Raw genomic sequence first — 27,725 nt, forward strand, 5'->3', positions numbered from 1 at the left:
TTTGTTGCGTGCATAAGTGAGTGAGTACAACAGTATTTTTATCCAAAATCAGAAATATTGTCTCTTTTGTTTGGAAATGGAATATAACAGAAATGTAAAGCACCAACTTTAAATGTGGTAAGTCTTCAAGTTTTTTTTTTCCAAAATTCCATTAGAAAGATTGATCTTCCAGCAGTATTTAGAAAGATAAGGTAATTATTACAGAGAGGAATTTACCATTCAGATACCAGACTTGGTATTTGCTTTTTGAACCTAGGTACCCCGCTGTGAGTCTCAGTTCCATAATGTAAAATGGACATAGTAATTTCTTAGATGGATTGTAAAAATTACTCTTTCTTATATGTGTAAAGCTTTCTTACAATGTGCATGCCTAATAAATTTTAGCAACTATTTATAATTATTATATGTATAATGAAATGGTGGGAAAAAAACTGTTGAGAAAAGTATGTAAATTCTAGGTTTTGAGAGAACTGAAATTTAGTTTCCCTTCTGCAAGATTTCTCTAAGCCACTCTGAATTTTCTTTCCTCCTCAATTTAAAAAAACAAACAAACAAACAAAAAAACACTTAACATTGTATAAGTTCCAGGTGAAACTATAGCATGATACAAATTCTGACATACTGTAAAGATGAATAATACCTTAAAGCTACAATCATCAAGCCTTTGGGATAGTGGTAAAATATACAAATAGAGGAGTGCAACATAATAGGAGTCTAGAAATAGACCCAAACAAATATTTTAGCCAACTGATCTTTTCTGACAAAGGGGCAAAGGCAATACAATGGAGAAAAGACTGACATTTCCACAGATGGTGCTGGAACAAATGGACATCCACATGCAAAAAAAATTAACCTATACACAGATCTTACATTCTTCACAAAAAAATTAGCTCAAAATGGACCAAAGACCTCAATGTAAAATGCAAAACTATACAACTCCTAGAAGGTAAGAGGAGTCAACCTAAATGACCTAGGGTTTGTCAGTGATTTTTAAAATATAAATGAAAAAGAATAATCTGTAAAAATTGAGATGTTGAACTTCATTAAAATTTAAAAATTCTGCTCTATAACATGGGAACAAGAAACTAAGCCACAGATGTGAAGAAAATATTTACAAATGATACATCTGATAAAGAACTATTATCCAAAGCATACAAAGAACTCTTAAAACTAAATAAGTTTAAATTAAAAAAAATAAGAATAAAATCTCCCCCCTCCTGCCACAAAACAACAACAACAACAACAACAACAACAACAAAAAACCTCAATTGTAGGAAAATCAAAAAACTCAAGTAAAATGCGTTAGACATTTGGACAGACACTTCCCAAAGGAAAATATACAGATGACAAACAGGCATATGGAAAAATACTATACATCATAAGTCATCAGGGGAATGCAGATTAAACAAGAAGATACCGCTGCACACCTATTAAAATGGCGAAAATTCAAAACATGGGCAACACCAAATGCTGGTGACTATGCGGAGCAACAGAAACTCCTTCGTTGCTGGTGGAAATGCAGGTTGGCACCACCACTTTGGAAGATCATTTGCTGGTTTCTTACAAAACTAAACCCACTCTCCCCATATGACCCAGCAATCACACTTCTTGGTGTTTACCCAAAGGAGCCGAAAACTTACGTCCACACAGAAACCTGCACATGGGTATTTATAGCCACTTTATTCATAATTGTCAAAACTTAAAGATAATGAGAATATTATAAAATGTCAATAATGAGTAACTTCCCACACTATATGTAGTATTTTACATGGTGGGCTGTGGATTAATAGATCTCCTGCATTAGGAAATAAAATGATAATAAATTTAAAACAGAAATCTCAAATTTGCTAGCCTTGGACAAAATACTGGAGTGTGCTTTGCATTGCATGTGGGTAAATACAGTTCTGTGGAGGGGTTTTCAAATGGGAGGGGGCAGTCCAGTGGATGTCTCAGTCAGCTGTGGCGGGGGGCATGTTCCAAATAGGTTTTTTTAATCAAACACCTGTAAGTTAACTAATATTTGCCATGTTCAGTATTAACTAGACTTGATTTAAGGTTATTCTTTGAAAACATCACTGCCACTCTCAAAATCTCATTTTATTTGGTTTTATTAAGGGATGAATACCTTTGTAGGGAGGTGAAGAGAATTACACATAGTAGCCCAAAGCTGATTTTATCTTTGCTAGGGCTTCTACAAAGCAGCCTTTAATATGCTTTCCTGCTATGTGATGCAATTCAAATTCTTAAAAAAAATGGATAACTGTATTTTTATTTTATAAATTATCAAATGTTGAGGTTTTAAAGTGGGTGACTTATTTGAATACATTAATTTTAAAAAATGATTATCACATTTTCATAAAATCACAGTCAGCTACATTGTCGGTGCATGTGTGTGTGCACGCGTGTGTGCGTGTGTGCATGTGTGTGCATGTGTGTGCACGTGTGCGCGTGTGCGTGTGTGCATGTGTGTGCGCGTGTGCACGCGTGTGCGCATGTGTGCGTGTGTGCGTGTCCGCATGTGTGTGCGCGTGTGCGTGCGTGTGTGCATGTGTGCGCGTGTGTGCATGTGTGCGTGTGTGCATGTGTGTGTGCATGTGTGTGCATGTGTGCACGTGTGTGCATGTGTGCGCGTGTGTGCATGTGTGCGTGTGTGCGTGTGTGTGCGTGTGTGCATGTGTGTGCGTGTGTGCATGTGTGCACATGCGCAGGGTGCTGAAGGGCCGTCTTCAGTGTCATGGTACTTCTGTGGCTGTTCTGTCTCATCCACCGTATCAGTCCCAATGGGGTTAAAAACTTCTGGTGTGCAATCTAGTTTATAATTTCCCTTTGAATATAAATAAGTGTTTAAAAACTGACATTTCAAAATAAAATGTTCACAGTCTACCTGAGTGAAGTGGTGGCTTCATTTTATATGTAACTATGATAAAGGTCTGCATATTTTCTGTCTTAACAAAAATAAATAATTACAATGAATATTGCTATTAAGTGTCTCTTTGTGCACTTTGGGCCCTGGGCTATTTTATGTGAACTGTAATAAGTGAATAAAACAACCCTAGAAGGTAGATATTGTCATTAGTATTTCAGATATTAGGAAATTAAAGTTTAATACTATTTTATTTGGTTACTAATTCCTCCTAATTTTAAAAAAGGTAGGAGGCAGTTATAGTGATTAAAACAATGGCTAAAGACACTATATAACTTGAATATTATCAGAAGGAATTTGAATCTATAATTTATATGGCTTCAAGATCAATACACTCTGGAATTATCTTGACTCTGTTGTTCTTTCATTTCTCTGGGAGGCTGGTCTTCACCCAGATCATAAGCTGGGATGAATGGGTTTCAGTCTCATTATTAGCAGAGCCATAACTTACAATCTTCTCTGTCTGGAGCAGACCTCAAATCAACTTTGTAATTCATTATGCGACTCTCTGAGAGAGGTATGATCAATAATTGCAACATCTGTTGGTTCCTGTTTTCCCTCTTCATAACGGTAACAGCGGGGTTCAGTTGTTTGGGCCAAGACCGCTGGAGCCCGCCTCTGAGGTCTCACCAGCAGCCGTGTGGCTGTGAGTCCTCACTGCCCCCAGGCACTGACTCTCACATCCCCACGGGCTTGACTCAGAGCGAGCACTCTTCAAGGCGCTTGTCAGCTCCCGTGGACCTCATGCCACCCACCCAAAGAGTCCTCAGAAGGAACTTTCCTGAGGGAAACGCAGGGAGACTTGAAAGAAGGGGATCGGAAAGGGAGTGTGTGTGCATGCGTGTGTGTGTGCCTGCATGCGTGGGTGGTTGTTGCTAAAGTGCAAGGCAGTGATGCTGGAGAAGTACAGGAGGACCAGACCACAGAGAGCCTCCAGGATGTTGTCAGAAAGAAGATTTGAGGCACAAGAAATCTCTGGAGTCTTTGAAACAAGGGTGAAAGGATTAAAATTGTAGAGCTGTAATGAAGAATTTGCAAATTAATGTCCTATACCAAACACACTTCACGTCCAATAAGAAATTCTGAGTTAACAAAAACAAAAAAAGGAATTACTCAGATTGTCTCATACACTAAGCTTCATTTTAGCAAAATACACTCCAATTAATCCTCGTAATAGACTGAATAGTAACATAAAAATCATGAGAATATTATGATTAGGGTATATCACAGATATATAAGCAAACATTAACAGGGTATCTATTTATTTGTCTTCCACCAGATAAAAGAAAATTATTATTTTAAAGGATGATAGTACTGGAGAAAAATGTTCACATATTTTACAAGAACATCCAGAGAAGAGACTTTTTGTTTGTCATTTTCATTGCTAAGAGGAGTGAAAACAGAAGTGAAGTTATTCCTTCAACTAAAGCAATCTTAAATATGCCATTGTGATGTAAATGGCATGTAACATAAAACTAAAATTGGGTCAGACCAAGTCATAAATGACTTTTTTATGGATTCTAGAAAATTGTGCCTGAAGAAAGGCTGGCTGTTTGCTTGGCTGGAAGGTTAGACTATAGACTGCTGAACCCTGTTCTTAGTGCACTGAATGCGTGATGACGCGGATGTAAACAGTAGATCGATCAGCAAATTCCTCTACAGTTTATCAGAGGACACTGTTTACTTCACAGGCTTCCCAAGTGGCGCCGGTGGTAAAGAACCTGCCTGCCAGTGCAGGAAGCAGAAGAGACGGGGATTTGATCCCTGGGTCGGGATGATCCTCAGAGGAGCGCGTAGCAACTCACTCCAGGATTCTTGCCTGGAGAACCCCATGGACAGAGGAGCCTGGCGGGCTACAGTCCATGGGGTCGCTCACAGAAATTACCACTGTGTTCTTTTTTTTTTAAATTTAAATTTATTTATTTTAATTGGAGGCTAATCACTTTACAATATTGTATTGGCAGAACCACTGTGTTCTTTACATGATATATTAACTTAATGCAAGTAAGATCTAATTCTTACAGATCTTAAAAAATAATGTATGAATTAGCCCTTACAAAAAGTACACATAACTATATGAGATCACTTTTTCCAATTTCAGAAACCTACAAAGAGTTGTGAAATAATTTTTATATGTACATCTGCATGACAAAGCTGTAAAGATTTTCTTGGGGCTGGTGGGGAGGTGTGTGTGGAGAATTTCTTACATAAACTTTTATTTTTACTTAAAGCTATGACATTCCCAGATACAGGATTAAAGTATCTTGCTTGGATGTCACATGGTGTATACTTTTATATGCCTTTCAGACTGACAATTCAAACCATAAAATAGGTGATGTAAACAGAAAAATTGAAGTCCCTGTAAAGTATTATAGGAATAATTGCAATATACAGTGCTCACAAAATATGGTGCTTTCCATTTCCAAAGCACTTTACTAATTAATCTCAGCTTATCTCCTTGAGCTTCCATATATTTTTCACTTATTTTAAAACATAACTTGCTTTTCTTTCTGGCATAAACAACTAGTTAGTAATTCTCTCCATCTGCTTTTTCTTTATGAAAATAATGGAAATGCATTGAACCCAAGGGATGTGACCAAATAAGTACTATAACAAATAAACAGAATCATTTGCTGTAATTAAATTATCTAATTTAATCCAATTAGTGCAGCAATTAATTTGGAGAGATTAGTTTTAAAAATTGGTGAATACTTCTGAAATTAAATATCATCATTATATATCATTGATGATTTATACTAAGACTGTTCCATTTTGCATTCAAGACAAGAGAGTGAGTAAGGGAAACAAAATTGTCCGTTATAAACCTAAAAATGTATGCTAAATCAGAAAGAAAAGATTAAGAATCTTAGAAAAAACAAGAATTTGTAAAATATGTTTCTTTCATTCTTCATCATTTGAATTAAGCTTTATTTCCATAATTTGAATTCCCTTATGTCATGATTAATACAGCTCATTTGAATTCCCATAAAAAATCTTATAAATCCTGAGATTATGAATGAGAACATTTTCCCAGTTTCTTTGCCTTCTATATACAGGCCACATAAGTAGCCAAGATTTAAGATTTAGGATTATAAACTGAAATGGCCTGCAGGAGGTAAGCAGGTCATAGAGTTCTGGTCAATGGGGTTCACTCCTCTTCTTCTTTTTTTTTTAATTTTTAAATTTTTTTACTTTATAATACTGTACTGGTTTTGCCATACATTGACATGAATCCACCACAGGTGTACATGAGTTCCCAACCCTGAACTCCCCTCACACCACCCTCCCCACTCCTCTTCTGCACAGGGCAGCCACCAGCCAGCTTTCCCTGCAGATGTCAGGCATGACTGCAGACCTAGCATTGTCAAGCCTTCATGCTTTTAAAAGAAACTAGAATCTATGCTTTCTACATGGAAATCTATGAGCTAAAAAGGAGATTGGCTCTGCAAAAGACCCTTTGAAGAGGATGAAAAGACAAGCTACAGATGGATAGAAAATATTTTCAAACCACATACCCAACAAAAGATTAGTATCTAGACTACAGAACAAATGCTCACAACTCAACAGGAAGAAAAAGAAAAAGAAAATGGGCAAAATACGTAAACTAACATTTCACTGGAGAAGATTTAACACAAATGGCAAATGAGCAGGTAAAACAATATTTACCATCATTGGCCATTAAGGAAATGCAATTTAAGACCATAATAAGATATCAATGGCTACTTATCAAAATAGCACATTAAAAAAAAGCCTTAACACCAAACGCTGGCAAGCATGCTGAGAAATTGCATCACGCCTATGTTGTTTTGGGGACATAAGATGGTACAGCTGCTCCAGAAATCTGTTTGACAGTTTCTTATAACACTGACATGCTATCATATGATCCAGCAATTACTCTCCCAGGACTTTATTCAAGAGAAATGAAAACCCATATTCATGGGAAAACTCTTCATATCACAATGGCAATAACAGTTTTTTTCTTAAGAGCAAAAATTGGAAGCACACCCAATGTCATTCAACAGGCCAGTGGTTAAACAGTGATATATCACTGTTGTGGAGAATCCTATGGCAATGAAAAAGAACCAAGTCCTGATACACACAACCACTTGGATGGTTCACAGAGGAGTCGTGCTAAGGGGAAAAGCCGGTCGCAAGAGGCAACACGGTGTACGGTTCCAAGCGTGTGGTACTCTTGAAACAACAAACTGACCGAGTGAGGACTAGCCCAGGAGGGCAGTGCAGGCAGCCTCGCAGGGGGCACTGCTCTGTGCGTCGACTGTAGGACTCCATGCAGGTGACACAAGTGTGCAGACGTACACGCATGCGCGCGTGTGCACACACACACACACACACGAGAGCGCCCAGGTAAAACTGGTGAAGTTTGAATAAGCTCTGTGGACTGTCCCAAAGTCATTTCTCCTGTTTTGAGATTATCCCACAATTAGGGAAATTGGGTGAAGGTACAAGGCCTCCTTGTAGATTTTACTAGTTTGCTGAAAATCTATGATCTTTTCAAAATAAAGTTTCTTTTTGTTGTTGTTGCTGTTCTTGTTAAAAAAGAGACTGGCAACCCAGAGACAATCTGGAGGATACACGATAGGTGTGCCAGTCTTTAGAGGGTCACCTGTGATGCAGGTAGGTGTGAGTCCACCAGCTTCTTACCTGAACCTGAGTGCTTGAGAGTTCCCTGAGTAACTGAATGAAGACGGCATCTTCCCTCCTCCCTCAGTCGAAATAAACAGGCAGAAACCATGCTTCTTCTTACCTTTTCCATGAACACACTAACTACTTCCCTTAAAATCAACATAAATTATCAGCATTATCACCATTTGATCAGTGTCAGTTCATTTATCTCTGAATTTCTTCTTGTGAGAAATTCAGTGAGGCAGGGTTATCAATCTGGACAGACTGTCACCCTGAAAGCTGAAAGTCAAGTTCAATTTTACAATTCTGTGATTCTATGAAAGGACTTAATCTGAAAATATTTTCAGTATTCTCCTCACACCTTTAAAAATGTGTTTGAAATAAAATGATGAGGCTTAAGGAATGTGAGTCTTTTCTGAATTCCCCTTGATGTTCTGAGTACTTCTTGGTTTTTAAGTCCAGACTTCCCTATCTATCTTTATATCAGGGCTAATTAATTTAACTGGCTGACTTAGTTGCCTTGTGTATAGAATGGAAGGTTTTAATTTAATTCATAAAGGAGCTACCATGATTAATTAGTTTAATCTTTAGAGCTTCTGACTGAAGTTGCTCAGTAGCAAACATTTGATCATATAAGATAATTAAATTACGATGAAATCGTAATAGCAATTTACTCTCCTAACAGCTACTGGAATTAGGTACCTGTGTTGACACACAAACACCAACAGTCCCACAATTCTCTACAGTTTCAGAGTGTATTTTATCCAATTACATGGGAAGATTAAGTTATTTTATACAGTTTAATAAAAATGTGTGTAATATGTTGGGCTTCTAAAAGGTAAGTGATGGAACTGCTGAGATATATACTGTTCTTTCAAGTCTGCTATAATCTGTAGGGTGTTTCCCGTTCACTTTTTGAAATAAAAGGACAGACCTGTACTCATTTTGCAGAGTGAGTACATCCCTTTAGTTAATTGATTATGCTCTGTAACTATATGCTGAACCCATTTATAAAGGATTTTACTTCCTGCTGGGTTTACAGCACAACTGAACCAAGCTATATCTTGCTTCCCATATTGTAACAGATTCTTTTTTTCTGGTTACTTAAGAAATTACATATGTAAATGATGTGATAAATAATTGATGAACCGCCTAGCTTTGCTTCTAGTTACCAGTGCTGCCATTCTTCCCAATGTATCTAGATGGCAGTTCTCTTCCCAGCAAGTTTTTCCTTGGCATTTTAAAAGATATTTTAGCTCCTGCAGTGACAAAGGCCTATTTAGAAACTGCAAGCATAATTTACTTACCTGATTTATGAAGCAATTTGTACAACCTACTATATTCATGCTAGATGGGAATGGATCTTTGTTAAGAAAACAAGGTTCTTTAACAATTGCAAAACTTCATATTGTTGCATTTTATGATGAAGCAAAGCAGATAGGGGCAATTATCCTTTGTGTTTTATTAAACCTTGATAGAACTGTTAGAGGTTAATGGAGCTATTATTTTTTCCACTGTCAAAACCTGCTTTAAAGCAAGATCAAGAGCCCTCAGTGCCAGAAATCCAGCACAGAGCACAGCAGATGTGCCTTGTTTCAGCAGTTTTACTAATCACTTTGGTCTACCACCATTCAAATAAATCACCCATTAATACCAGAGCAGTAAAGCCCCCTAAAAACAAACCCTGATGATGGGTGACATTTCCAGCAATGTAGTACAAGCTTAGTGACTATAAAAATATTATTGTAAAACTAAACGTGTGCTCTTTCTTGTAGCTGGATAAAGCAAATCCTGTTAATTTTTGAAGATGATTCTCATGGGGATTCATAAAACAATAATGTATCCAGTTACCTGGAGAAGTGTGGTCTGATGAAAATGCTAGCTGCAAGTTATTTCTAGAATAGTTTCCAAGGTGGAAACCACACAAAGCATTACCCATAGCTGATGATATTGAGGGTCATAGTGTGACTTCTGCTCCTTGAGAAGCCTGTCTTAGCAGCCCTATTAAGGGAGTCACTCGAGTTTCTTAACAGCCTCACTCCATTCTCCTCTCTTCATCCCATCTGCCTCATGACCACAGCCCTCTTCAAGCTCCAAATCCAGAGAAGCACCTGGAGAGTGGCAGGGCTAGCTTTCTCTGTGGTTCTTCAAATGCCCTTTCTGAAAGCCAGCATGTCCTAGTCATCAACTCAGTAACAAATGGATTCATCCAGCAGTGGCATAGTGGAAAATTAGACTGTTGTATTTTCTAACCTACTAGAGCACAGAATCCAGGCTGACAATGAGGTTTTACTACCAGACGCTGTCACCTTGTTACAAAAACTTGAAAAAGACTAACTCCTCATGGTTTTAATGTTTCCTTCCATGCAGAAGGTATAGGGATTCTAAGACTATGGTATTTTAATTGACCAGTTTTTTAATTAGTTGTGCCTCATTCATATACTACATATAATTTTGGTAATAAGAATGATTTTCTCTTAACCATTGCCAAGCACATGTCTATAAATGACAGATTCGAAGGAATCAGTCATTGACAAGGTGCAACATAGAAAACAGAGTGTCTTAGAAAACATGGTGTCTTGACTTGCAAAGGACATAATTTAATGTTGTTTAACATCCTGTCTATGGATTCTTACATTTTTATGGGTTGACCTACTACTATTCTGAAAGCTGATAAATTTCTATTTTTACTCAATGCTCAATAACTGTTGCTATCTTTCTTATAACTCTCCTGGTCTGATAAACATTTATATGACTTGAATGACCAGGAGACTAATTTCCTCTAGGAAAAGAATGTATTTTAAACATCTCCATGACAGCTGTTGGTCTTTCCTCAAGGTTTTCATGCTGAAGGCATGAAGATGACATGGGGCACAAAGACCTCACTGAAGGAGAGTGTGACGTCACCTTGCCATGCTCCTTCAGGCCTCCACACACTAGGAAACTCAGTCATTCAATGGACAAGTGTTTATTGAGCAACTGCTGTGTGCATGAGCCTCTCTGCTGGGCACTTGGTAAGTCTCAGTGAAGACAGCGGACAAAAATATCCTCCTTCAAAGAGTCAGTATTCCTATGGGGTGATTGGAAGAGAGAGAAAGCAAATGATAATGTATATGTATTTAATATACTATTATAATTATATATTATATAATATACATGTTATATCATATTTAATATATTTATATATAATTTATACACAATGTAGAAAATACATATTATTATATCAATATTATATAATATATAATATTCCTCACATACACCTCCACATATTCATATAAATGCATATGCTAAATATGCACATATAAACACATGAAAATAAGGCTGATATGTATGAGGTGTGTGTGTGTATGTGCTCAGTCACGTCCAACTCTTTGCAATTCTATGGGTTGTAGCCCACCAGGCACCTCTGTCCATGGGATTACTGGAGTGGAATGACAATTCCCTTCTCCAGGGGATCTTCCTGACCCAGGGATTGAACCCATGTCTCCTGCACTGGCAGACAGATTCTTTACCACTGCACGACCTGGAAGCTCATATGTATGACATACTGTGATAAATGATACAGAGAAAAGCAGAACAGGCAACCAGAGGGGTAAAGTGATGCCTGGGCAAGGTTTGCAAAAGGTACGCAGGGTGACCAGTGAGAGCCTAGGGAGCAGGTAAGCTCTGAGAAATGATGTGAAGAAGGAAGAGACAAGCGCCTTGGGGAAACCACCTCAGACTGAGGAGACAGAAGAACGAAGACTGAGGCGGGAGCTTTAAGAACCAGCCCCAAAGCTAGTGGACAAGGGCTGGGGGAGAACAGAAGGGGAGCAGGGGTGAGGCGGTCCTGTGCGTCTCTGTAAGGGACGTGGACTCACTTGGGCGGTGATGGGAAAGCTTCAAAGGGTTCTTAGCAGAAGAGTGATGAGATTCCACAGATCACTCTGGATGAAGTGTGGGGTCTCGACCGCAGGGAAACAGGCGGAGACAGGGATCTGGGCTGAGACTGGTGAGTAATGCCCCTGAAAACAGCGGCGGTTCGGGCTGAAGAGATGAGGTTGGCTTCTGACACAGCTGGGGCAGCAGGCTGGCTGGTGTCCGGGGCAGGGATGGCGCCAGGCTCTGGGTCCTCAACAGCGAAGAGCACTGGCCTTTGTTCAGAGGGAAAGAGACGCTTATCACACTTGCGTGTGCAAATGTTGGGTGGGCAGCTGGATGCACCAGTGTGGAAATGGACAGAGAGGTCTAAGGCCATTAATCAGAGATGCTCCATTCTGCTCCAGCAGTGGATCACACTGAAACTGCTTTCCAAATGGTGACTATTATTGAGATGCTTTGCCTTTCTTTATCTCTCGTTTTACCCCTATCAAAAAGGGATTAATGGTTTCTTTTTTTCCCATTCCTCAGCTTGCACTGATCCCTGTTTACAGAGACAGGATTGAAAGGAGAGTCTTTTTCTGGGTGGAGTTCATTTTTGTGTGTGATTATGTTGCTAAGTGTGGAGGCTGACAGGAATGGAAGAAATTATGAAAGACAAGATTAACTTTTTTTTTTCCATTTAACACCCTGGAATGTAAGTAAAAATGGAATATTACATTCTAATATATGCCATTTGCTCTTAAATTATCCCAAACATAAGAAGACAAGGACTGAATGTAGCAATTTTAGTGATGAGTGGATAACACAGTGTGACCCAGCACAGCTAGGATGGTCATTTATAAGGACGTATTTTAGAAAGTGGATTAATGAGCCACACCATGTTAAGAAGCTAAATCAAACATTACATTGTTACAACTGCATCTTTAACTATACAATGTAGCTAAGGCATCATTTACACTGTTGCCCAAAAAATGGAACTACAAAACTGGTAAAATGTGCCCTTCCAAATAACTGTGTCTGAGGCAAAAGAGACAGACAATATATTATAAAAGACAATATTTGATCAATTGCCTTTCATTAACAGGACTATTTGGCAATTTTGAATAAATATCATTCTGTTTCACTTCAGATATTTTTTCAGAGGTGGAAGAAAATTGATTGCCCATGGTAACGAAGGCAATGAAATAAATGGCTTATAGTCAAAAGTATAAGAATTTTGGGGTCATTTATTTCATAGTATGCTGTTATTATTTTTTCCCAAGGGTTTTTAACACAATGCATTATATTTTCCCATTTTTCCACCATGTTTCAATCAGCTTTACATTAAATAATGGCTCTGAACCAAATGTCCTATCCTGCTTGGGTATAAACTGTTGTAACTGCAGATGCTTAATACACAGCATGTGCCATCAATTCTTCTGAGTGAGTTACAACAAATCAATATTGGATTTGTAAAGTCGTTTGTCTAACTTTACACAGAGAGAACAATCTCTAGCTGAAAAATAACAACCAAGGCTTTTGTTTGTCCTTCTCCCTACAGAGTTTTACATTTTTGAGTTAGAAGGGCAGTAATGGATAACCTACCCTCCTGACTCTCACACTTAGGGCTGCTAACATTGTATTCTGTTGCACTGTATTCTGTAGACAAGAATGGCAAGAAGGAAAGGAAGAGGAAAATATGTCTACAGCTGTTGCTGCTGCTAAGTTGCTTCAGTCGTGTCCGACTCTGTGCAACCCCATAGACGGCAGCCCACCAGGCTCCTCTGTCCCTGGGATTCTCCAGGCAAGAACACTGGAGTGGGTTGCCATTTCTTTCTCCAATGCAAGAAAGTGAAAAGTGAAAGTGAAGTCGCTCAGTCGTGTCTGACTCTTAGCGACCCCATGGACTGCAGCTTATCAGGCTCCTCCGTCCATGGGATTTTCCAGGCAAGAGTACTGGAGTGGGGTGCCACTGCCTTCTCTGAAGTCTACAGCTACCACCGTGTAAAAAGGGAAAGAATTTAAGAATCCTTTGGTACCAAGCGCTTCCAACCCCAGAATAAAGAGGAGCCCCTGACTGAGTTATTCCAGGTACCCTTTCTTGCTGTGTGCTGCCCAGTAATGCTGGGATCCTTTAAAGCTTTAATTAACTAGACACTTACAGCATTCTGCAGAATTAATACCTTGATTCTCTTTGAGGTTTTCTGCAAATATTGTTAGTCAATAATAAATGAAATTGGTGAAAAACTAAATTTGTAAGTCATTTCATTCTAAGAGATGTTGTAGAAAATGGCCTTCACTATATAGATGAGTTGAAATATCTACACAGCCTTTCAGGTGACTCCACCTTACATGGTTAAATTGATGCATGTTAAGGATTAGAGTGAATTGCTGAGGTTTAATTGGTAACATGAAGTCAGGGCAGGATGGAGGAACAAATTGACGTAGTGATTTCAGGGCAAAATCCACAAATGATTCATCAGATTTCATTGAGAGGCATAAAAGAGAAAATATGTAGGGCTTTTGCTCCACAACATGGATATTTTTCCTTCTTCATTTATTTAATCATCAAACACTTGCTAAGTGCTTGCTAGCTTGGGTTATATTCCATTTAATATATATTCTATGGTGTGTGTATGTGTGTGTTAGTTGCTAAGTCATGCTCGACTCTGCAACCCTATGGACTGTAGCCCACCAGGCTCCTCTGTCTATGGGACTTTCCAGGCAAGAGTACTGGACTGGGTTGCCATTCCCTTCTCCAGGGGATCTTCTCCACCCAAGAATGAACCTGCATATCCTGCACCTGCAGGCAGGATCTTTAACACCGAGCCACCCCAGAACCCCATTGTGTATGCACAACCACTTCTTGAGCAAACTCTGAGAGACAGTAGAGGACAGAGAAGCCTGGCAAGTTACCGTCCATGGGGTCGCGAAGAGTTGGACATGACTTAGCAACTGAAGAACAAAAACAAATGCCAATTGTTTATCTATTCATATGTCAACATTCAGGTTGTTTCCATGTGCTGGCTATTGCAAATAGCGATGGAGGGGGGATAGATGGGGAGGTTTGAATTGAGTCATACACATTACTGTATTTAAAATAGATAACCAACAAAGGCCTATTGTATAGACCAGGGAACTCTGCACAAAAAGGAAAAGAATTTGAAAAAAAGAGATCCATGTATATGCATAATGTGATCACTTTGGTCTACACCTGACACTAACAATATTGTCAGTTGACTATACTCTAATACAAAGTAAGCATTCAGAGTAGGAGGACAGCTGCTCTTGTCAGTCAGTCCTGTCATTCTGCAAGCAAACTAGCTCTGCACCTGTGATGGGCAGCAGGTGCAGGCTTTGATCAGGGGGTGGGCACAGGGAGGGGGTGGTCAATGGATAATCACAGAGCCTCTGCTGTCCCATTTCTTACTCTGTGAGGAGTCTTGGGAAGAAGACAGACTCATAAACAAAAACGTCCAGGTGGAAAGAAAACTATCAAAATAGAGGTCCACACAGATGAGGTGGACCAACAGCGAACCATAGCTGGCAGATCCCATGCTAAGTATTTCTGTATTTCCTTACATCCTTTCCCAAATCCTCAGGGGGAAGGAATTGAGGTTCAGAGTGAGCTACGTTCTCTGTGCCCAAGAGGGCTCTATACTTAGATTTAACCTCAAGAACATCAGAGGCAGTAGTCTCCAAGAAAAATCCCACACTCAGGGTAAACCACAAGAGAAGAAAAGTGAAAGTTAAGTGTTAGTCCCTTAGTCATGTCTGACTCTTTAAATCCCATGGACCGTAGCCTGCCAGGCTCCTCTGTCCATGTAATTCTCCAGGAAAGAATACTGGAGTGGGTTGCCATTCCCTTCTCCAGGGGATCTTCCCGATCCAGTGGTCAAACTTGGATCTCCAGCATTGGAGGCAGAGTCTTCACCCTCTGAACCACCAGGGAAGCCCAGAAATATAGAGACTGTGGCTTACTGAATGGCTTGAAAAAATAATGAGACAAGTATGAAAGACACAATGTTTAATATAAATACTGAATGTAAATAAATCAGATGATCTGTATGTAAATGACTTAATAAGAGTGTCAGCAACTGACATGCCTGCAGCAAGCCTCACCATATCTATAAAATGCATGTATCACCTTCATGTGCCCCCTTCTACCCCATCACAATGGGAAGGGGGTCACTGCTTCCCAGGAAAAGGTTGTATCCTGGATGGGGCTTTAGAGGCTCTGTGTCCTGGGCTCACCTCTTGTGAGGAGTCAAACTATTTCCTAAGATCTTAGAAAACAAGGTCAGTGCTCTGGGCCCTGCCTCCTTCTCTGGCAAGTAAGATCCAGGTTGTTTGAATTCTTGGCTGACCTACTACGTACAATCGTTCCTTCTTCTCTTTATGTACAGCAAATTCCTAATGGGTGTGGTTGCAGAATGCCCGCTCCCTGCCCTAAACTGGAACAGGCAGTTATAAACACGATGCTTCATCTACTCAACAAGAATCACGACCATTTTACTTTTATAAATGATGCAACTTGGATTTGAATACAATCAACACTCTCACAGCTATTGAATCCTTGTCTCTGCAGCTTCAAAGTCTGTGTCCTCTTTTCTCTGAAGCACTTAATTTAGTTTCCTCAGACACACCTTCTGCGTGAATAACATACTACCATTTATTACAAGGCTGATCTTAGAAGGCTTGCAGTTTCCTCAATTCTTCATTTCCTCTAATGACTAATTTTCAAGCCTAACAAAAAACGTGGCATAATACTGTTGAGAGATAGGATGGAACACTTTCTAATACCACTGAGTTATGACTCATTTCTCAATTTGTATTCAGATAAGGACCCAGACATACTTATTTTCTTTTTCACATTCAAGCTTGAATGTGGCACTAAGAGATGCATTTGATGTCTGCCTGTTCTGGCCTCAGACCTCATGTCAATTTGATGGAAGGGTTCACTCAATACATAGTTCTATGTTCCTATGGGCTGCTTCTGCAAGGTTTTTATCCATTAAAAAAAAAATCAACTGCAAAATAATTATAAACACCACATCCCCCATTTTAGGAAACATTCTGAACTAAAAACTAACAACAGCAAAATACTAAACCTTCATTTTGAAATAATTACTTGCTTTCTGCTTGTCCTCCGGTAGTTTTCTTCCTTCATTAAGCCCAGTTCAGTTTGAATAATGCTGCCCATAATTATCAAACAGGGAGTATATACTTGAGTATATACTGGAATGGAAAGAGAAACTGCGATCAAAACACCTGAGGGTGGAACAGCTACTTAACAGAGAACTCTGGAAGGTCCGATCTCAGACAGTGGCCCATGAGGGCAGAAGGCACAGGCAGGCATGAGATACATTTAGAATTAAGATGAACACATGCTCTCTCCAAATAGAGTGAAGTGAGTGCAGACTCTCCCAGAAAATACTTTTGACGGTAGGAAAGCAGAATGAGATGCAGGGGGAAGGCAGTTTAGAGAAGCACTTCTGCAGAAGCGCTCCCCTCTAATGGACTCATCCATCCTCATACAGAGAGAGGGTGACTTACAGACAGAGTTCTTATGGCTGCTGTCCTTGCTGGGCATCACCTTGACTCCTCTTGACTTCAATTCAATCGCCTTTTTCACTGGAAGAAACAAAAGAAAAATTATTAGCTAAGACTCAGAGCAGTATCGTGAAACTGCATTTTATCTTCACAGCATCTCCAGTCATAATTGCTTTCTTACCAACCCCTGGAATATGGAACATGTTCTAAGGGGTGAATGATGCAAAGTAAACCAAGTACAAGAGCTTGTGAATAATTAATGCAAGGCTATCCACCAGCAAGATCATATCTCATAATCACAGTGTTAGAAGCAAAAATAATATGTGGTGAGATTATCATCTATATCCAAACCTGCTTACCACCACTTTCTAATTCTGTTACATTCATGAAAAATTTTGAGGACAGATAAAAGTTATTTGTTTATTCCTCTAGTCATTTAATCACTCAAAATTTAACAAATATTCATTGGTGGGGAGCTAGTATGAGGAAATTCTGTTCTGAGTGCTTGGAATAAAATGTTAAATAAGAGGACACCAGTACTTCCAGACTCTCATAACCAACAGGCAATATAAAAATACATATATGGTATTGATTTCTAAAATTACAGTTCTCAACTGAAAATATTTCTTGATTTTTCTAAGCCCTACATCAAACATTTTATGAAATTCTACTTCTCTGGTCATTTCTGAGGGGAAAAAATGTGGGAAGTCATTTGTGGGATGAAACTAGAAAATGAAATTTTAATATGAAATAATTTGCTTTAAACATCAAATTTATATTTTATTAAATTAAAAAATAGCAAATATTTATGATTTCCATGCTTACATATGATTTACATATATGGACCTAGAGTACCATGAAGCTCTGGGTTCAAATCTTTGCTCACAACCTGGTATCTACGTTGCCTGTGTAAGTTAACTCAGAGCTTGTCAATTTATCTGTAAAAGGGGTGTGATGGTTAGTTGATATGTCAACTTGACTAGGGCACAGAGTGCCCAGATACCTTGTCAAATGTTTTCCTGGATGTTTCTGTGAAGGTGGTTTTGGGAAGAGAGTAAGTATTAAATCCACAGACTGAGTAGAGTGGCTTGCCCCTCTCCAGGTGGCTGGATCTCATCTAATCAGCTGAAGATCTGAATAGAACACAGCACTGACACTTTCCTGAGCAGGATATAATTCTTCCTGCCTGACTGCCTTCATCCTGGGTTATGCTCTTTGCTTTGGAGCCAATTCATAACCATTACACAAGCATAGTGGCAAGCTGGTATTGAAAGTGAAAGTGGCTCAATCGTGACTGACTCTTTGCAACCCCACGGACTGTACAGTCCAGAACACTGGAGTGGGTAGCCTTTCCCTTCTCCAGGGGATATTCCCAACCCAGGGATTGAACACGAGTCTCCTGTATTACAGGTGGATTCTTTACCAGCTGAGCCACAGGAGAAGCCCAAGAATACTGGAGTGGGTAGCCTAACCCTTCTTCAGTGAATCTTCCAAACCAAGGGATTAAACTACGGTCTCCTGCATTGCAGGCAGATTCTTTACCAACTGAGCTATCAGGGAAGCCCAAGCTGGCATTATTTCTACCTAAAAGACCACTGGATTATTTTTCAAAATATTTTTTCTAATTTTTATTTTTTCTAAATTATGAAAGCATAATAACATATTTGTAGGAGACTTGGAAAATGCAGAACAAAATTACAGATAGTTCTGCTATATACTACAATTATTTTTTTCAGTAGATAAATTAAGATTTTTAGTTGGAGTTTCTATATCAAACTCTAAAAAATTAACAGTATGAAACAGAGAGAAGTAGAAGGATACAATAGACCTAAAAAGCATTATGAACCAATTCAACATGATTAAGATTTATACAATGTCCACACAACATCAGGGTACAAGTTATATTCAAGCTCCCATATACTATAAACCAGGAGATATTGGAACATATCTAGACACACAAAACAAAGTCTAAAAATTTCATGGTCTAAAGGGGCTGAAATCATGTACTCTTTTCTCTTATCACTGTGGAACTACGTTAGAAATCAGTACATCATGAGAAGCACTGGGCTGGATGAAGCACAAGGTGGAATCAAGATTGAAGGGAGAAATATCAATAACCTCAGATATGCAGGTGACACCACCATTATGGCAGAAAGCAAAGAACAACTAAAGTGCCTCTCGATGAAAGAGAAAGAGGAGAGTGAAAAATTTGGCTTAAATCTCGACTTTCAGAAAACTAAGGTCACGGCATCTGGTCCCATCACTTCATGGCAAATAGAGGGGGAAACAGTGGAAACAATGACAGACTTTATTTTGAGGGGCTCCAAAATCACCGCAGATGCTGACTGAAGCCATGTAATTAAAGCATGCTTGCTCCTTGGAAGAAAAGTTATGATCAACCTAGACAGCATATTAAAAACCAAAGACATTACTTTGCTAACAAAGGGTCTGTCTAGTCAAAACTATGGTTTTTCCCATAATCATGTATGAATGTGAAAGTTGGACTATAAATAAATCTGAGCACTGAAGAGCTGATGCTTTTGAACTGTGGTGTTGGAGAAGACTCTTGATAGTTCCTTGGACAACAAGGAGGTCCAACCAGTCCATCCTAAAGGAAATCAGTCCTGAGTATTGATTGGAAGGACTGATGCTGAAGCTGAAGCTCCAATACTTTGGCCACCTGATGCAAACAACTGACTTATTTGAAAAGACCCTGATGCTGGGGAACATTGATGATAGGAGGAGAAGGGGACAACAGAGGATGAGATGGTTGGATGGCATCACCAACTCAATGGCCATGAGTTGGAGCAAGCTCCAAGAGTTGGTGATGGATAGGGAGGCCTGGCGTGCTGCAGTCCATGGGGTTACAAAGAGTTGGACATGACTGAGAGACTGAACTGAACTGATGTTAGAAATCAGTATAAAATGATGTTTGAAAAGATCTCACATATTTTCAAGTGCAGTGCAACATTTATCAAGAGAGATCTTTGACTTAGCCATTGAAAGCCTCAAGAAGGTTAAAAGACTGAAAAAACACAGATGATGATTACAGAGAAGAAAGCATTTAAATGAGAAATTAATGTCAAAGAAACTTAAAGTATCCTTGATTTTTACAAATCTTATTTGAATGATCTCTTTGTTTCCATGGCTCTGCATGTTTAGCTGAACCCAGGAGTGATGAGTGGAATGTTTCCTTCTTCACATAATACAACAGGGTCTGGCCTTGGATTTTGAATCCTGGTCCCATTCATCTAGTCATGTGGCCTGACAAAACATTTAAACGTTGTGTATGTGGGTATTTGCACACGACCATGCGTTCTTCTGCTACGCATTTCACCAGGGAAATTGGAACAGTGAAGGGACTTTACACACCTTGGAGAGCTCACTGAGGAAGTTAGTCCTGTGTGGTAATGTGGTCCTAACTGATCATTCTGAGCAGCACCATGGCTAGACCGCGGACTCCTGGAATGGACAACACTCCTGCAGATATGCGGTGCTCCCTCACTGATGGCCCCACATGGAAGGAGTGCCCAGTGGCGGCTGCTTGCTGCCAGCCCCTCAGGGGACTCTCAGGGACAGACTGCCGGGGCCCATGTCTTCAGGGACAGATCATGTCAGGGACCACCCCATGGTCGCTGGGATGGGGTACTCCATAGTTCCAGAACTGTTTCCAAGGGCCCTGGCATCACTGAGGCCATCTGGATGAACCCCCACGCAGCCCCCTGGCTCTCTGGCCCTGCTACTCCGTCTCCTCCCGTCCACAGGAGTCACTGCACAGGATGCTCCCTGGTGGGCATCCCCAGCTCCCGTCCACTCAGGACACCCTTCCAGAGAACCATTCATCTCCCTGCTCCCGCCACGTCTGCCTTTCATTCTCATCCGCATCGCCATGTCCTGGAGACAGATAGCACAGCAAAGGGAAGCCGCATCAGGAGCCCACTATCCCCGCTGAGGAGGCGTGGTCTCCACATCAGGTCTCCCCAGAGCAGGGCCTTGTTCTGAACCAGCAAGCCTTGATGTCTCTCCCATGACACCCAACTTCTGTGCTGAAACAAAGCTATCTTGAAGTTACTCAGGAGAGGGAAGACAAACACAAAGTAAGGAATGCGGCAATCGATGCAAGATAATAAAGAGCAGAAAACTCAAAACAAATGTCACCCCAAATAAACAGATAAAACCAACAAGACTTGATGCTTTCAGAAAAAAAAATGAGTAGCCTTCAGGATGCAATAAAAGTATCTGAATATATGACTTTAGTGAGAGTCTAATAAATTTTGTAATCTTGCAAGTAACTGCATGTAGCTGAGTGAAGCTAGGGAATTCACCAGGGAAGTTTTTTTGTTTTTGGTTTCGTTTTCCAGTGTGATGGAGACTGCTGTACTTGCTCCCCTCCCTGATTTCTGGCTGGTTTTAATACATCCTCTTACTGGACAGCCCTGGTTCTTGGCAATGTCATAAAGAAATGGAAAAGACCCTCTTCAAAGGGTCTCTCCCCTCATCACCCCCTGAGGCCCCTCCCGTCGTCCACCAGATTCCTCCTCCCTCCCTACCCCTCAGGAGAGAGAGATTTCCACTTTCACGGAAAGCAGCAGCCATGAGGGAGAGGGTAGCTCAGGCAGTCGCATCCTCAGAAAGACCAGTGACCCAGGACAAATTCCTCCATCGCCCTGTTCTTTCCCATGAGTGCCTACACAACTGGTTCTCAAAGCTTGGAAACAGTGGTAAAACACTCTTCCTGAGTCATAAAAATCCTAAGTTACTAAACACAGAGGCAGAAGTCATTGAGAAACCTCACAAACTATGGAGGAAACTGTTTCAAATATATATATCAACTGCTGATAAATCTAAAGAAGCCATGGTTTGGAATTAAAAATATAACCCCTGTTTATTGGTCATATTATTAACTCAGAGCATTATCGTAATTTTACTAAAATTTCTTCAGGCTAAAAAATTCCATCAAGTGGCTTATCAAAAGAATATTCACTAATCCTTGGAAAGGCTTTGTATTGCAAGAGCTCACTACATACACACACACACTTTCACATTTATGTTTCATATTATATAATTTGTTATATATACATTGTATACTATGTACTCATATATGTACTTTTATATATTATTATTGCACACTTAAATATTTTACACATTTATTTTATAAAATAGAGTCTAAAATATTTATGTATATAAAGTACATAAATTAATCTATTGAGCTTTCTTATGGTTAGAAATGTTCTTGTTATCTAACATTTGCCTTATAATTATTTAACCAAAGCTTTCTATTACACTTGATAAGTAAGCAATTATAGTCCATAAGCTATTTATCTTTTATATTTACATTGTCTTTTTATATTATCACATTACTAGCTATGACATTTCAAACTCCATTATTTATGTTAACTTCTTTTTTTGTGGGGGTATTATTTTTTGTTTGTTTGTTTTCTGTGAAATCTCAACATGAGTCAGCCATAGGTATACATATACCCCATTCCTTTTGAACCTCCCTCCCCATCCCACCACCTCTAGGTTGATACAGAGCCCCTGTTTGAATTTCCTGAGCCATACAGCAAATTCCTGTTGGCTATCTATTTTATACACGGTAATGTAAGTTTCCATGTTACTCTCTCCATACATCTCACCCTCTCCTCCCCTCTCCCCATGTCCATAAGTCTATTCTCTATGTCTGTTTCTCCGTTGCTACCCTGTAAATAAATTCTTCAGTACCATTTTTCTAGATTCCGTATATATGCATTAGAATATGATGTTTTTTCTTTCTGACTTATGTCACTCTGTATAATAGATTCTAGGTTCATCCATCTCATTAGAACTGACTCAAAAGCATTCATTTTTATGGCTGAATAATATTCCTTTGAGTATATGTACCACAACTTCTTCATCCACTCATCTGTCGATGAGCATCTCTAGGTTGCTTCCACGCTCTACCTATTGTAAACAGTGCTGCAGTAAACAGTGGGATACATGTGTCTTTTTCAACCCTGGTTTTCTGAGTGTATATACCTAAGAGTGGGATTCCTGGGTCACATGGTGGTTTTTTAAGGAATCTCCATACCATCTACCATAGTGGCTGTATCAATTTACATTCCCAGCAACAGTGCAAGAGCATTCCCTTTTCTCCACATCCTCTCCAGCGTTTGTTTGTAGGCTTTTTGATGATGGCCATAGTGACTGGTCTGAGGTGATATCTCATTGTAGTTTTGATTTGCACTTCTCTAACAATGAGCAATGTTGAACATATTTTCATGTGTTTGTTAGCCATCTGTATGTCTTTCTTGGAGAAAAGTCTGTTTAGGTCCTTCTCCCATTTTTAGATTAGGTTGTTTGTTTTCCTGGCATTGAGTTATCTGAGCTGCTTGTACATTTTGGAAATTAATCGTTTGTCAGTTGGTTCATTTGCTATTATTTTCTCCCATTCTGAGGGTTCTCCTTTCACTTTGCTTACAGCTTGCTTTGCTGTGCCACAGATTTTAAGCTTAATCAGATCCCACTTGTTTACTTTTGTTTTTATTTCTATTATTCTAGGAGGTGGGTCATAGAGGATCTTGTTTTGATTTATGTCATTGAGTGTTCTACCTATGTTTTCCTTTAAGATTTTTATAGTTTCTGGTCTTAGCTTTATGTCTATAATCCGTTTTGAGTTTATCTTTGTGTATGGTGTTAGGAAGTGTTCTAATTTCATTCCTTTACATGTAGCTCTCCAGTTTCCCAGCACCATTTACTGAAGAGGCTGCCTTGGCCCCCATTGTATATTCTTGCCTCCTTTGTCAAAAATAAGGTTCCCATAGGTGCATGGGTTTATTTCCAGGCTTTCTATCTTGTTCCATTGGTCTATATTTGTGTGTGTGTGTGTGTGTGCCAGAACCATACTGTCTTGAAGACTATAGCTTTGTAGTATAATCTGAAGTCAGGAAAGTTGATTCTTCCAGCTCCATTCTTCTTTCTCAAGACGACTGCTTTGGCTATTTGGGGTCTTTTGTGTTTCCATATGAATCGTGAAATTTTGGGTTCTAGTTCTGTGAAAAAGGCCATTGGTAATTTAATAGAGATCACATTAAATCTGTAGATTGCATTTGGTAGTAAAGTCATTTTCACAATATTGATTCTTCCTACCCAGGAACATGGAATATCTCTCCATCTGTTTATGTCATCTTTGATTTATTTCACTAATGTCTTAACATTTTCTATGTACAGGTTTTTTTCTTTTTTGTCTCCTTAGGTAAGTTTATTCCTAGATATTTAATTCTTTTTGTTGCAATGGTGAATGGGATTGATTCCTTAGTTTGTTTCTGATTTTTTTTCTGATTTTTCATTGTTAGTATATAAAACTGCAAGTGATTTCTGTGTATTGATCCTGAAACTTCGCTAAATTAACTGATTAGCTGTAGCAATTTTCTGATACTATCTTTAGGGTTTTCTATGTACAGTATCATGTCATCTGCAAACAGTGAGAGCTTTACTTCTTTTCTGATCTGCATTCCTTTTATTGCTTTTTCTTCTCTGATTGCTGTAGCTAGGACTTCCACAACTATGTTGAATAACAGTGGTGAAAGTGGACACCCTTGTCTTGTCCCTGATCTAATGGGGAATGCTTTCAGTTTTTCACTGTTGAGAATAATGTTTTCTGTAGGCTTATCACATGTGACCTTTACTATGTTGAGGTAGGTTCCTTCTATGCCCATTTTTTGAAGAGTTTTAATCATAAATCGGTGCTGAATTTTTTCAAAGGCTTTTTCTGCATCTATAGAGTTTATCATATGGTTTTTATCTTTAAATTTGTTATTATGGTGTATCACATTGATTGATTTGCATATACTGAAGAATCCTTGCATCCCTGGAATAAACTCAACTTGATCATGGTGTATGAGCTTTTTGATGCGTTGCTAAATTCTGTTTGCTAAGATTTTTTTGAGGGTTTTTGCATCCATGTTCATCAGTGATATTGGCCTGTAGCTTTCCATTTTTGTGTTGTCTTTGTCTGGTTTTGGTATCAGGGTGATGGTGGCCTCATAGAATGAGTTTGGAAGTGTTCCTTTCTCTGCAATTTTTTGAAAGTTTTAGAAGGATAGGCATTATCTCTTCTCTAAATGTTTGACAGAATTTTCCTGTGAAGTCATCTAGTCCTGGACTTTTGTTTTTTGGGAGATTTTTGGTCAGGCTTCCCTGGTGGCTCAGACGGTAATGCATCTGCCTACAATGCAGGAAACCTGGGTTCCATCCCTGGGTTGGGAAGATTCTCTGGAGAAGGAGATGGCAACCCACTCCAGTACTCTTGCCTGGAAAATCCCATGGGTGGAGGAGCATGGAAGGCTACAGTCCATGGGGTCACAAAGACTTGGACATGACTGAGCAACTTCACTTTTTTTTAGTTTCTTTCTGATCACAGCTTCAATTTCAGTGCTTGTAATTGGGTTTTTCATAATTTCTATTTCTTCCTGGTTTAGTCTTGGAAGATGGAACTTTTCTAAGAATCTGTCCAGGTTATCCATTTTATTGCCATATAGTTGTTCATAAAATCTCTTACAATCATTTATATTTCTGCATTGTTTGTTGTAACTGCTCCTCCTTCATTTCTAATTTTGTTGATTTGATTCTTTTCTCTTTTTTTCTTGATGGTTCTAGCTAAAGGCTTGTCAATTTTATAAGAACCAGCTTTTAGTTTTAGTAATTATTATTTTTTTTTAAAGTTCCAGAAACACTTTATTTAAAAATGGAGTTGTAAATGCATAACAAAATAACATAAGTAATAAAGGTAACAAAAATAAATAAGGAGAATAATGTATTCATACAAAATAAAAATAACATAGTAAAAGGCCAAATGTTTGTAATTGAACAAAACTGTGTAAACACTTAAATGATAATGTAAGTAGAATAGATGCTAATATTTTCCTAAACAACTCCTTACCTTCGACTTCCATATTGATATCATCAGTACCCAAACATTAAACAAAGATGAAACAGTGGTGATTAATTTTTTCTACTCTTTCTTCAAATGGATCAACCATGTTTTAACATTTCATTTATTCCTTCAAAGCATTGGTATCTTTCCATTCATGCTCGTTAAAACCATTTTTGCAGTCTTCCTTTATTAGACAGAATGGGGAATTTAGCTTTACAAGGAGAACAGTTCATTTGCTCTTTTTTTTTAATTTAAAGAAAAATAATGAGATCCATTATACAACAGACTATTGTTTCTATGTCTCTAAAAACAGGTTTTGGTTTTTCTTTTTTTTTTTTTGCATCTTTATTAACTGGCCCAACATTACAGGATTTTTAAAAATCCTGTAAATTTTTGAGTTGAACAGAGTTACTTTCTTAAAATAAATGTAGCAAAGGATTATTGCTGAAATATTAAAGACTATTTCATGAAACTTGCAAAAGTTACTATTGTTTCTCTCATTTCATTTCTGCGTGGATCTTTATGATTTATTTCTTTCTACTAATTTTGTTTTTTTGTTGTTGTTGTTATTCTTCTTTTTTCACTGTTTTAGGTGTAAAGTTAGGTTGTCTATTTGATGCTTTTCTTGTTTCTAGAGGTAGGACTGTACTGCTGTAAGCAACAGAACTTAGAACTGCTTTTGCTGCTTCCCATAGGTTATGAATTGTCATGTTTTCATGTCATTTGTTTCTATAAAATTTTGATTTCCCTTTTGATTTCTTCAGTAACCTGTTGGTTATTTAGAAATGTGTGGCTTAATCTCCATGTGTTTGTGTTTCTTACAGTTTTTTTTTTTTTTCATTTAATTGATATCTAGCCTCATAGCATTGTGGTCACAGAAGGTGCCTGATATAATTTCAATTTTCTTAAATTTACTGAGGTTTGATTTGTGACCCAAGATGTGGTCTATCTTGGAGAATGTTCCACATATACTTGAGACGGTGTATATCCTGAAGATATCAATGAGATCCATCTCATCTAATGTACCATTTAAGACTTGTGTTTCCTTTATTAATTTTGTTTTGAAGATCTGTCCATTAGTGTGAGTGGGGTGTGTTGAAGTTCTCCTACTGTTATTGCGTTACTGTCAATTTCTCCTTTTACGTCTGTTAGTGTTTGTCTTATGTATTGAGGTCTCCTATGTTGGGTGCATAGATATTTACAATTGTTATGTCTTCCTCATGGACTGATCCCTTGATCATTATGTATTGTCCTTCCTTATCTATTGCAATCTTCTCTATTTTAAGGTCCATTTTGTCTGATATGAGGATTGCTACTCCAGCTTTCTTATGCTTCCCATTTGCAAGGAATATATTTTCCTATCTTCTCACTTTCAGTCTATTTGTGTCTTTAGGTCTGAAGCGGGTCTCTTGTAGACAGCATATATGTGGGTCTTGTTTTCATATCCATTCATCCAGTCTGTGTCTTTGGGTTGGAGCATTTAATCCATTTACATTTAAAGTAGCTATATATATATATATATATATGTATACCTATTGGCATTTTCTTAATTGTTTGGGATTGATTTTGTAGATCTTTTTCTTCTCTTGTATTTCTTGACTATATAAGTCCCTTTAACATTTGTTGTAAAACTGGTTTGCTGGTACTGAATTCTCTTAACTTTTGCTTGTCTGAAAAGCTTTTTAGTTCTCCATCAATTTTGAATGAGACCCTTGCCAGGTACAGTAATCTTGGTTGTAGATTTTTCCCTTTCAATACTCTAAATATATCCTGCCATTCCATATGGCCTGCATAGTTTCTGCTGAAAGATCAGTTGTTAAGCATGTGGGATTTCCCTTGTAGGTTACTTGTTGC

At 38.6% G+C, this 27,725-nt stretch overlaps 1 protein-coding gene across 1 annotated transcript in view; it reads right to left on the bottom strand.

Moving 5' to 3' along the window:
* Positions 1–27,725, bottom strand: part of CSMD1 (CUB and Sushi multiple domains 1) — a 2,061,903-nt gene that overhangs the window by 692,697 nt on the left and 1,341,481 nt on the right. The window contains exon 7 of the mRNA XM_069573063.1: positions 16,964–17,041. Coding sequence (XP_069429164.1) covers positions 16,964–17,041 — 78 coding nt within the window. The remainder of the gene's footprint in view (positions 1–16,963; positions 17,042–27,725) is intronic.

The sequence above is a fragment of the Ovis canadensis genome, chromosome 26 (assembly GCF_042477335.2).
Source record: "Ovis canadensis isolate MfBH-ARS-UI-01 breed Bighorn chromosome 26, ARS-UI_OviCan_v2, whole genome shotgun sequence".
Classification (NCBI taxonomy): Eukaryota; Metazoa; Chordata; class Mammalia; order Artiodactyla; family Bovidae; genus Ovis; species Ovis canadensis.